The sequence below is a fragment of the Cuculus canorus genome, chromosome 4, assembly GCF_017976375.1.
Source record: "Cuculus canorus isolate bCucCan1 chromosome 4, bCucCan1.pri, whole genome shotgun sequence".
Lineage (NCBI taxonomy): Eukaryota > Metazoa > Chordata > Aves > Cuculiformes > Cuculidae > Cuculus > Cuculus canorus.
Genome location: NC_071404.1, coordinates 65,279,035 through 65,291,869, shown reverse-complemented (window position 1 = coordinate 65,291,869; position 12,835 = coordinate 65,279,035). Strand labels below are relative to the sequence as shown.

At 41.5% G+C, this 12,835-nt stretch overlaps 1 protein-coding gene across 6 annotated transcripts in view; it reads right to left on the bottom strand.

Annotated features, from left to right (window-relative positions):
* Nucleotides 1-51: 51 nt before the first annotated feature.
* Nucleotides 52-12,835, bottom strand: part of OTUD4 (OTU deubiquitinase 4) — a 37,713-nt gene continuing 24,929 nt past the window's right edge. For 2 of the 6 annotated variants that reach the window (XM_054066222.1, XM_054066225.1), the window contains exons 15-22: nucleotides 11,661-11,826; nucleotides 10,220-10,340; nucleotides 8,194-8,249; nucleotides 7,488-7,646; nucleotides 6,784-6,922; nucleotides 5,505-5,774; nucleotides 4,759-4,799; nucleotides 52-2,688 (exon numbers count right to left, since the gene is read on the bottom strand). In XM_054066222.1, the coding sequence (XP_053922197.1) occupies nucleotides 1,444-2,688; nucleotides 4,759-4,799; nucleotides 5,505-5,774; nucleotides 6,784-6,922; nucleotides 7,488-7,646; nucleotides 8,194-8,249; nucleotides 10,220-10,340; nucleotides 11,661-11,826 (2,197 nt within the window). In that variant the 3' untranslated portion in view covers nucleotides 52-1,443. The remainder of the gene's footprint in view (nucleotides 2,689-4,758; nucleotides 4,800-5,504; nucleotides 5,775-6,783; nucleotides 6,923-7,487; nucleotides 7,647-8,193; nucleotides 8,250-10,219; nucleotides 10,341-11,660; nucleotides 11,827-12,835) is intronic. The other 4 variants (XM_009570265.2, XM_054066223.1, XM_009570264.2 and 1 more) reach the window with 4 other exon arrangements.

Genomic DNA, 12,835 nt, shown 5'->3' with positions numbered 1-12,835 from the left:
GCTCTACCCTGTCATTGCCACAGTTTCAAACAGATAAATACAATTTAGAAAGCAAGTGAAAAGACAAACATTTATTTTAAGTAGGGCTTTATACATGGCATGCATCTGAAAAGAAATTCTTCATCACATAACTATTAATCACTCAAGTTTCCTGATCGAGGGAGCAATCTCAGACATGAACAAAGGATACCGTCACCTCCACAAGTATGTACAGAGATATAAAAATATACACAACAGTCAATTTTACAGAGCAGAGCTGAGTGAATACTGTGTACCCTGCACTCGCCGAGTCCAGATGGCTGAACATCCAAACTGCAAAGGCAACAGGAACGCTGCAGAGATCGTTTTCAGGGTCAGAAGAAACAGCATCAGAACTCTGACACAGTGTAAAAAATAAGGCAGAAGCCACTTTCTTCTGAATTTTAGGGAAGAGCAGAGCACACCAAGACTCTCCATCTTGATTTTAAAAGTAGTTCCAGCAAGGAGTTGTACATGCAAAACGTAAATTTGCATCAACAGTGCAACAACAAAGGAATACTGAACAGTAGCTCAACCATACAAACTTAGAGGCGTAACATGTACTTTATGCGTCTCTCCTCACAAAATATCTAGGATTTGTCAGTGCATTAGTGTTAAAGTGGCATTAAAAAAACTTCTGCTATTATAACAGATGCAGAATTATTTTGGAAATGCATAGCATCTACATTTTTATTGTCTTTGTAATTATTCAGTTGGCATAGGCACCATTCTAGTCACCAGCATTAAGAACTCTTGGTGGAAACGGCCATTCTTACCAATTCATACACAGCTATTCTTGACTGCTTGTCTTGGTTTCAACTTCAACAATAAATGCTTTTTCAAATTCAAAAATATACCCTATGAATATGAAAAGAACTATATACAACAAACCTAAGACACAGGATCAGCTGGCTGCTGTACGTGTAACACACTGGAGAGAAACATTCAAGTCTGACAGATTGTTTTTTATCTTTTGAGATGAAAGGCCTTTGGGTTGGAAGCATCAAAGACAACAGTGCAGTAGGCTGAGAGTTCCTTTAGCTCAGTTCAGAACTAAGGCATTGTATGAGAAAATATATATTTATATTTGGTGCAATGTTACCATCACCTTTAGAACCTAGATCACATCAAATGCTGTAATTTGCCGCTAGTAAATGCACGAATCCATGTTCTGTCACAAACTCAAACCTTTGTGGCGGAAAAAAATTCTCAAACGCTAAACCTATTTTTTTTTCCTAATTTGACATCAAGGAAAAAATGCTAAGCCAAACAAACTATAATCCCCAAAAACCATCAAGTTGGAGTTCACGTCCTCCTAGTCTGTACTTGCCGAAAGTTAAACTTTACTAAAAAGAAAGATTAAGATCTTGAACTGCTACTTCAAATCACTTTTTGCATTTTAAACTTTTCAATTATCCATGCATTCTACGCTTGATGCCCCCTCTGATTATCTCCCAGTGCTGCCCTTCTCCTGTCATTCCTATATGGCCTCCCTCTAAAGTTTCGCTGATACTGGTAGCCGTCGTCTCTGCTTCTGCTGGCTTGTCCTTTCCAGGCTTCCTCATTCCTTTGGAACTGGTATCCTCCCCTACCGGAATAACCCCACTCAGCCCTAGGCCTTCTGCCTCCCCCGTAAGTCTGGTTATAAAATTGCTTGGATCTACCACTTCTCAGCATATCGGAAACTTCAGTCTCATCTTCCGAGCTCTCTTCCCTCGTTCTCTGTGCCCTGCTTTCTGTCTGCAGGTGACCAGCGCCCTTGGAATCTCGTCCTTTATCAGTCTTCTCCTTACGACTGGGAATACTATTTTTCAGTTCACTTTTGGGTGTCTCTGCCGACACTGGCGGAGCATTGGACACCGCTGGCTGCCTGTCAGTCCCCTGTGTCTGCGGAGAACGAGTTTGCTGCCCAGTCGATTTTTGCTTAGCAGGGGAAGGCGAAGGACAAGGTTGCTCCAGTTGAGGCGCCCTAGCGGCAGTTTCCTTCGGGGCGCTGCATTCACTGCTTGCCCCAGCCACAGGGAACGGCACAGTGTTTGAGCCACCGCTGCTCTTAGTCTTCTGAATCTGTTCTGCAGAGTTTACTGCAGGAACTGGAGGGCTGCATTCCTTGGCCACATATGTGTTCACAGAGGTGTTAGCGGTCGCCTCTTTGTCCTCAGGAGACAGAACAACATTAGGTCTCACTACTGAATTTTCAACAAAACCCTGAACTGGGTACCCATACCAAAAGTGAGGAAAGAAAGGAGGTGCTATTGGAACAGCTCCTACGAAGTGATTGTGTCCAAAGGGTGACTGTGGGAACACGTTTTTCCCCCTCAGGGATTCCTCGTAGTTTGCATGAAGAGCTTGCGCTGGGTTCTCCGGTTCTATGCAGACCTGTTGTCCTTGACTTTCCGACACCTGAGCCGTAGGTACGATCAGAGGCAGTGATGGAGATCGATCAGCCTGTGGGATCTGGCCATTGGATCGGGCCTCACTCTGAACAGGAAAGTGCCTGTTTGTTCGTGTGGTTTCGTTTTCATTCTGAGTTGGTAGAGCCTCCTGGAACCAGGGGTTGTGCGGATACACAGGAAGGGACACGTTTGGGTACATTCTACAGACAGCCAAGTAGGCCTGGTGCAGGGGGTACAGGTAAGAATGGGGCGCCCACATGGGGCAGCTGTACGCCTGCAAGACAAAAGGGGCAAAAAAAGAGCAGTTGGTCTTTCGAATGTTCAAACAGACATAATAGCACACAGGTCATTCACCATTTTGAAACAGTTCATTGCAGGAAGTAAAGGTTCATTTTAGTTAAAATGACTGCCCTCAATTCTAAACATATAGGAGTCCAGGATTTTTTTGTTTCCCTTCCAGATGCAGCTGCAATGGGCAACAGTCACAACCAGTAAGAGACGTTATAGCCAACTTCCAGTACCTGAAGGGGGCCTGCAAGAAAGCTGGAAAGGGGTTTTTACAAGGGCATGTAGGGACAGGATGAGGGGGAATGGCTTTAAGTTGGAAGGCGGAAGATTTGGATTAGACATTAGGAAAAAATTGTCCACGGTGAGGGTGGTGAGTCACTGGCACAGGTTGCCCAGGGAAGCTGTGGCTGCCCCATCCCTGGAGGTGTTCAAGGCCAGCTTGGATGGGGCCTTGAGCAGCCTGGTCTGGTGGGAGGTGGGGTTGGAACTGGATGGGCTTTAAGGTCCCTTCCAACCCAGACCATTCTATGATTCTACACAGTCAATTTAAACACATGATGCAGTTAAACCAAGCTTTAGCTGTACATTTCACGACACGCATTTCAAATTCATTTTCCAGAATCACAATTTGCCCTACGAGCTCCCTGTTCGAGATTCTAAGGGATAACAATCAAAACAACAAGAAGTCACAACACACATTATCATTTAAAAAAAACCAAACAAATAAACCCTATGCCGAGACCCAAAGTTTGATCATTTCCCCAAGGACGATTTGTAAAGACTGAAATCCACATATGTGCACACATTTTGCCTATCAGCTTGAAGACAGAGCCCAAAACCTGGCACCTTCTTATCTGTGCCATCTGTAGAAACAATTCCCAGGGCAAACCGTCCTAGGAAGCCTACCCAGACCTCCTCTCACTGGTTACCAGTCAGTTCACTCTGAACAAGGAGCTGGAAGAGTGCGGATAACAGCATGGCAGGAGCTGGGACCAAAGCAATGGACAGGGCAATGCACGAGAACTTCCCAGGTCTATCAGAGCTGAGCAGCTGAGGAGCACAGCTCCTACAACATGGTACTTGGACCGGTAGATGGTGCTGAAGCACCAAAATGACTGACTACATCCTAAATAATACACAGTACCATCAAGGAGAGCCCCAGATATGAGTAGGCTTATGAAACAAGAGCAGTGTACACTTGCTAATGACTTACAGATTTTTGATTAAGCAGAGAGACTCGTATTAAACACAGTTATCAAATCTAAATTTACTTTCTAAGTTGTGCTGAACATTCCATGCACAGACACCAAAGAAAATTGTTACTCATGGCCAAAGTCATGTAGAATAAGCCAAATGCTCTCAGCACCTTTTCCAAAGTACTTCACCTGACAGAAGGAGAAGGTAAAAAAGGAACATTTTTATGTGTGGAAGGGAAAAACTAAGCAAACAACTGGTCCTTACTCACAAATGGAGAATGTGGCCTTTGTGGATAAGCCTTTTCCCAACCATACACACAGTTTTGTACCACACATACACATCAACTGCTATTAGAATTACTTAGAAGTTTAAAAGTAAACTAGTGCTGTCCTTAACCTGAGCAGAAAGGACAGACGTGCAGGTGACTTGAGGGAGTGTCTCCAGGGAAAGACATACGAGATATTTGTGTTGCAGTGGCTTTGCCCATACACAGACATGGTCAGAACTGGAGGGCCTTTTCTTTTCTACCATACACAGCTTCCGCAAGAATGCATCTGCAAACTCACAACAGTTTACCTGTGAGTTTGGAAAGCACAATCTGTCGCTTGTGCAGCCACAGTTGGAAGCCAATAGTTCTCATATCACTGTTGAGTTAAAATATGCTTCTGTTGACTCGAACAGCAACATGGGCCACTGCTGGCATCCCAGTTAATAGATGGCAAAATAAGAAAGTATTTCAAATGGAAAGATGAAGTGAACAGCTGCAGCAACTACATTTCTGCGCTCTAACTACTCACAAAGACAAGCAAATTTTAGTATATAACAAACACAAAAACATAAAGAAAGTTTGAAGAGTTACCTTCACACCAAGATTGAAGAAAAATCTAAGAATATTCTTATCTAGAAAAGAAAAACAACAGAAAAGATCTGTGAAGACCTAAAATATCATACTCCACTCGATCCAAAGATTGGTCCCTATGTAAAGTTCCATTTCAGTAGAGAAACGCTGGCTCCATGTCTTTGATTTGGAGAGTATTGGTAAGGTATTTAGAACACGACTGCAGTTTAGATTTCAGTTTTAAGTTTGTTGGAACTGCATCTCTAGTTTTTATAGAAACAGTTCAGTAAACAAACACGGCCGTGCAATCCCACACTGATACGTTCTTTATGGTATATTCCAGATTTGTAGCATGCCAAAACCTGTGCTTTCCCAGATCAGTAAGGAAATAAGCTTAACGGCATCCAAGTTTTTGATTGCAAGAGAAAACCCGTTACTGCAAAAGGAGGCAGCTCTCCAAAGAAAATCCTTTACATCCACAAAACCTCAAGTTATGGTCAGTCAAGCTAAGAACCACATAACCACTTAAAGTAAGCACCAAGTTAGCAATGCAAACTGAAAGAGTTACAACTCTGTTCAGTGTTCCCTCCCACACCTTAAAATCATGGAATGACAACAATCGGATCTTTTGACACAGAGCAGCAACAGGACCAAAGGACTGCTCTTGGTCTAGGCTCATCTAAAGCGGTCTTTAGCTACACTTTAGGAAAAGAAAGTTCCTAATAGGAACAATGGTATAAAATCCAGGTTTCCCTGTAGCTTCTCACCTTTAGGCAAGTCTTCCCCAGTATTGCACAGGGAGTAAGAGGGTGCAACGGCTCTTTCTCCCTTTTCGCTAAGAGGGAATCCAGGGTACAGCGGATCCTGATAAGGATTCAGAGTCTGAGGCAAAGGCATTAAAGGCTGGTTAACTGCTTGTAGCGACACAGGAACTCCAGCAACTGGAGCAGATGTTACCTGAGCCTGGGATACTATAGAGTCAGGTCCTGTTGCTGGGGCTGGCATCAATGAGGAAGCAGGTATTTGGGCTGGAATACCTAAGGGAAAAAAACATATATAGCAACTATTTACAATTGACAGCAGGAAAGCTAGTTTCAAAAGACAGAAGGATAAAAAAAAAAGTATTTGGGAAGACACAGGAGAAAATTCTTGAGCTGGGAAGCTATAAACCAAAGATTTGGCTAAATGCAGAGAACAGTTTTCAGAAAGAGTGAAACAGTTAAGTTTTCCAGCAAGATATAAAACTTTTCCCATATTTATTTTTAAAATTATGAATACCAGAAGGAAATTGGGAGTGAAAAAAAGCAGAGAGCTGAAACATCTATGTGAATCTCTGCAGTTCTCATTCTGAGTAGTCATTTACAATCAGCGCTGAATCTGAGCTCAGATTAACTGGGCTATGCACCTTCTGACACAGACGCCATCGAGTATGACAGGATTATTCCCATATCATGTGCACCCAGTATGCTGAATTGAAAGCACGGGGAGAGAAAAGAGCACCTGAGCAAATAAGCAGTACTGAATCTAAGCAAATGCTAAGCGCAGCACACATAAAACATACTAGCTTTGCAGCTCCAAATGGATCTGATTAGTTCCAGACATGCCAGACCCGAGCTGGCATGACCAGCTGGCATGCCAGACCCGAGCTGGCACAGACCCTTAGTGAATCAAGGAACTGATTACATGAGACACACAGCACAAACGCACACTTCAACATAGTGACAATGTATTCTACCTTATGCACATCCTCAAGCCCCCTCAAAATGTAATGTTATCCCACTCAGGAGAGAAATCGACAACTGAGCGTGCATCCCCCTTCCACCTTCAGGAAGGGACTAAAGCAAACAAAACTGATGGGCAATAAAAGATCTACTAAAGCTCTTAACAGATTACAGCAGTGAGAAACTATATTCCTATAAATGACTCCCTTTGGAATGTGAAGTTACATAAAAACAGTGTCTCCTGGAGGCATCTTCAATTGAGCAATACAGTTATAGTGTTTTTCAGGGTTAGTGGTTTCTGATGTATGTTAATATTTCTTCAAACCTGCTGGTCCATAGGTTGTTGGCTCACTTGGCCAAGCTGGCACAATGGCTGGTACGGAAGGCACTGCTGGAGGTAAATGCACCTCGGAAAAGACAGGTGAGGGTGTTGGAGTAACACTTGGTAAGCATTCTGTCAGGTTCTACGAAAACAAAGAGATCACATTAATTATTCTACATCACCACTGCTGGTGAGCCCTAACGTGTCTGAATTCTACCAAAAAGGGCTTGATGACTCAGTATTACCCAGATCACCACAATCAACAGAGCAAAATATTAACCAGTAACGTATTGGGCTGTATGCATAAAAGATCTGAGATACTTCACGTCGCTGGGTGAAAAACTCTGCCCCAAACTCTATCCAGAGCGTGGCTCTACCACAGCCAACCACCAGTGCTAGAACCACTGCATTACAGTTAAATATCTCCCATCTGAAAAAAACCCACCCTCACAAACAATTACCAATAATCTTGGAGAAACCTGAAAAATGAAAGGTAAAGAATTTAAAGAGAAGAGAATGATTATCTTAAGAAAAAGATATGAAATAACTTCAAGAAGAGATAGGATACACCTTTGCTTTTCTATCAAGCCTTGTCCTTTTACATTCTTTATGTTGGACATAACAGATTCCTAACTGTAAATGTGAAATTTCAGCATTATCATCATGGAAATGACTCTCTAATTAAAAGCCAGTATCATAATACATACGTGGCTGTGATGAAGCTCCCCTTTGTCTGAAGTCTCCTGACTGGAAAACTTTGAAATCAAACAAACATTTCTTACTTGCTCAGCGAGAATCGGAGAATCTGTTTTAACTTGTTCCAAAGGAGATGGAGCTTTCGGATAACTCTCATCTTGATTATTCTTCTAAAGCAAAGTTAGAAACAACAGACACAGCTAGTCTGACGGTCAGATTTACTTTTCAAAGCAGCATTCAAAGACATTAAATCACTCTACACACAAAGTGGGCTGAGCATCCAATAGCTATTACACTAGTGTTACATTTTGCTCATTGAAAGGACAGCAAAGGTTAAAAGCCAACGAGAGGCCACAAATCTTCACTGAACTTCAGAGGTTGTGGTCTGTTAGCACAGTAGCTATTAGTAAATATCAAATCTTCTGTGGTGCCATTACACTGAAAGCACAGACTGTAGTAAGCAATCACAAATCCAGATTCATAAGTGCTCTCGATAGCCCAGATCTGAGAACTCAAGACTGCAGAGAAAGACTATAAGTAGGGGTTACAGGGGCTGAGGAAAGCTGACAGCAATACAAGCCTCCAACCTTAGAAGTATTTCACCAAAAGCTGTAAAGCAGCAGCAAACACAGCCCTAGAGGCAGCTACTGCTCTGCTAATCACATATCAGAGAAGCAATAACATTGAAAAAAAATTTGGTCTTTTCTTTAAGATTACCTCAGATGAATTTGGCTCAAGCTTCTGACTTAAGTGGATCTGCTTGGAATTTGACTCTGTAACACAAAGACATAACCTAGTAAATGAACCATTACACCATTTACGACTATCACAACTTAAGCCAGCTAAAGTCTGTCTTTCCAACATTAAACCTTCAAAACAAAATCGACCTCAGCACATATTACTTCAGAAAACTTAAACTTCAATTTTTATCAAAGATTAAAGCATCCTAAACCAAACAATCATTAAGGCAGTACACCAGCTACTTCAACCTGGGTTTCAAAGCTCTACAGGTCTTACTGACGTTTGTTAACCATTTCACTTATGCTTCAGGGGAGCAGGAAAGAAACACAGTTGCCTCTTCAAGCAAGTATCATTCATCCAAAATGCCTCCTAGTGAAAAAAAAAACTTTGTACTTTCCTTAAAGTGAAAGTATTTTGATCTGCATTTAGAATCATAGAATAGTTTGGGTTGGAAGGGACCTTAAAGATCATCTAGTTCCAACTGCCCTGCCATTTCCATATCCAAGTGTTAAGAAGCTTAAAGTCTTGTCTACTTTTGACTGGGTAAAAGAGAGACCAGTTTAGAAGGTTTCTATGTTTCAAAAGGCCTAGAAAAAGTTTTCCGGCTGATGCAGAAAGTTTAATTTCTCAAGCAACAGCACACACTTGGTGGGGGAGATTGTGTTGAAAACCAGTCATGGCATACTCTTCATGTAATATAATCAGTACAAGTTCTTCACATCCTCCCTGATGTTCAAATCTCTTTACCACTGCTTGTCAATCAAGTTCACACACATAAGCTTAGTGGTAGCCACTAAATAGATATGGAGTTTTTAAAAGCTTAGCATCTGCGCCATCGCAACTAGACAACAATGTAAACGAAAACAATATTGATTATGAGAATTCCTGCCAATTTCCCAAGCACCAAGAGGAATCTCTAAATACTCAGAAGGACAATTTGTTTCCATAGGATTTTTAACCTAGTTTTAGAAGAGGCAAGGCAATCCAGCATGTAACAAGACACAGAGAAAGCTGTACATGCTTCACTTCAGCAAAATCTACCATGACACTGGTAAACAGCTTTCTCTGCATGGACATTCATTTTGGCGTTGCTGATGAAACAAGTTTTCAAATCAAACACGTTTTCAGATGTTTGGAGAAAGAAAAGTAGGTAACATCAGTCCTTGTGAGACTATTCAAGAAGGGATTACATGTGGTAGAGGGACTGAGGAATACAACTACCAAAACTACACAACAGCAATGTCTCTGCTGTTCCCAGAGGTGAGGGAACTTAAAAAAACCTTGAAAAATGGAGGCAAGGAACAGATTCTAAGAGGATGCTGAAGAGCCTGAATTTTATTTCAAAAAAAATAAAAAATAAAACAGGTGGGAGAAGCCAAGATCAAACTAAATGTTTAGTTATGGCAAAGTGACAGGGCAAAAAAACCCAAATCAGACACTATCAGTTGAGTTAGCGAAGATTTACTACCTCCCACTGGGCAGCTACAGTTTTCATCTATTGCTGCCACATTCCACTTCCTCACAGGAGACAAAAACATAGAATCAATGAAGAGAAGCTAAAAGAGTGTCATAAGAGATTCGGGGCAGGGAGAAAACCCAAACAAATTTTGACTGTGTAACAACTCTTTCTACTGCAAATGGCGGGGGTGGGGGGCTTGTGGCGCCAACTGGCACTTTCTGCCACACTTACTAGAATTTCAACAGCACGTAATTTAGGGTAGCTCTGACAGTCTTTCCATTTCTCTCATTCGTCTTCCCTTTTACTACCCAAATGCCAGCAAGGAGCCTGCTCTTTCAGCCACATTCACAAAGCAAGAAAACATGCACTTTCTTCCCAAACCACACCTTTGCTACCTTGAGCCTAGCCTACTTTGGCACTATTAAGCACAATATTTTTCCCCTTATTGCCTAAACAGATGCCCCATCTTGAATAAATTCTGAGGCTGGTAATAAAAACAAGCAAACAAAAAACAAGCCTTGTTCTAAAACTATTTATTTTTACCTTTATCCTTCTGCTCTTCCACCTCTGCTGTCCACTTGCTGTTTCTTCTTTCATTATTTGAGAACTTTTTCTGGTTTAAGTTATCCACAGTCTGCGTAGCAGCCTGACAGACCGACTGATTCTAAATAAGTTTAAAAAAAGCAGAAATACAAATTTATGTAAGAAGTCTGATGACAGTTTGCCATCATCTGATATGACACTTACTATGCCTTCGTGACATGTAATATTCATCTATAGGGAGAAAGGTGGGGAGAAACAAAACCAGCCTTGACCGATATCATCCAGATTCAGTCACTCTTTCATTAATCACTAAATTTTTCTCAGTATCTTTTAAGAGCGTTCATGTCATTAGTTCACATGGGAAACAAAAACTGCTTTGCTCAGACAACATCTGCTTTCAAATCACATCCTTCTCCTGCAGGTGAGCAAACAGAGCCTACTGGCAACCACAGCTCAGAGAGCAACCTCTGTCTGTCAGGCTTCAGTCTCAGTCTGCTCTTGGCAGCTCAGAAGAGCTGTGCACATCTCGGTTACACCAATGTAAGTAATTACTGCTCAAGAACCGAAAGAGTCACTGCAGAAAGTCACTTCCACAAAGTCCATCTTTCACCTACTCATTCTTCCCAGCCTGGTTCTTGGTTATTGTTTGCCCTAGGATTTAAAACCCAAAAAGCCCCACATGTCTCTAGACTAAACCTATGCAGACAGCAGCTCTTTACCCACAAGATCCTCTCGCTTGCAGTCCACTTTCTTTAAAAGCTGCATCAATAGAATAATCTCTCAAAATCTCAAGGCCACATTCTTCCCTCAGACAGACACGAGTCCACAGTTCCACAACAGAAAGAGCAAGTTGGGCAAAAATCGTGCATTACTGCTGACATCAGGCAAGTTCTCACACCAGTAACTTCTCAGGCTAAAAACAGACTCACTTACAGGCTTTGCGTGAACCAGATCAGAAACAATCACCTAGGCACCTCTGATAATGATCAAGAACCACAGTGCCATTTCACAGAGCTATTTCTCAGCTAAATTAAACCATATTTTAGAGCAACTTCTGTCCTCACCTTAAAGTTTGATTCCACCATACAATAAAAAAAAAAAAAACAACATTCAAGTAACTGTAGGGACTGCAAAGCCTTCCAAAGACAAGAGGAACACGAAGAGAGAAGCCCACAGCTTCAGAAGCTCATGTGTCTACCGTACTTAATATGCCTAAAAAACTGCATATGGCAGACATTCATTATTCCCAAAGGGAACTGCTACATTTGTGTATTATCTTGAATATATAAAGCATTGTGGATTCACTTATTCTTACGCAGAAAGTGAATGAGAAGAAAAGACCCTTAACCTTTGAATGCAAGGACAGCAAAACAATTGCTGATTAAAGGTTCACAGACAAGTATGAAAAATACACTATTAATTACAATGGAAAAACACATACATTGGAAAGAGCGGGAAAAGCTTGTTCATCCCTCTGCTGGATCTCATAAAGCGAACGAGATTCTTCTATAGCTTGTTTCTCCCTGCGTTCCTCTGGAGAGAGGCCAAAGTAGTTACTGTCTCTACTGCCGTGGTTCAGATCCTCGGTTCTCTCCCGGTCTGGTTTCCTGTAAAGGAAAAATAGAACGGGATCACTTTGACAAAGAAATTCACCAGAATCAAAAATAATACAAACTTGTGGTTTGGAAGGAAGAAAGACTATAATGAAATAGCACTGCTTATATGATTCCACATATAACACATCCTTTCTATAAGGAAGGGAAAGAAGGTATTTTGACAAACTTTTATTTCATTCAACATGATTTTGGAAGACTTTTATAGAACGAATGGTAATTATTAGATCATAGTTAAAAGACAAATGGTTGCATCAAGTGATCTAATCCATTTCTGTGCCAACTGAGAACTGACCACACCCCATGTGCTATCTAGGAACACACAAGGGGAAGTTGGGGAAGATTTCTGTAAATTCAACAACAGAAGTGAAAAATGCAACACATTTTCCATGTCTGACCCATCGTTACACAAAATGTTCTGAATTTCTGAATTACTTAACATCTTGGTATACTCCTGTATTTACATCAAAGGTGGAAGAAAAACGCCCTTAAACATTGCATGTGACAGACTCCAAAGACACCCCACCCCACCTCCATGTATTCCGCAAGGAGCTACGATACAGATGAGTGACAGAACAGACCATGAAGAGTTGGTTTTGTAGCCAAGTACAGAATAGTCTTGTAGATAGAAGAGCGGCAATGGTGAAAAACTCTCCTGCAGCAGCACGATCAATCAAAAATTTCACTACCAAAAACTGCAGGCAAAATGCTGTTTCTCATGCTCTTTCAAGAAGAGCATGAAGCAATCCTTTATGACAGGTTCTGCAGAAGCTGAGGGAAAATCTTACCCGTGCCCAAGAATGCTACACACAACATTATTTCATCCCCAACAAGAAAAAAGAACCCCAACCACCAAAAAACCCAACATCCACCTTCCATGAAGAAACTTCAGTTTTGCATACGATGTTTCCACAAGAGATGCTGCAATGCAAGAAAAAGAGCGGGAGCTCATGATGGCAGCAAGTTTGAAAAAGGTTTAAAATTAAAAATACAGTTTTTTTAA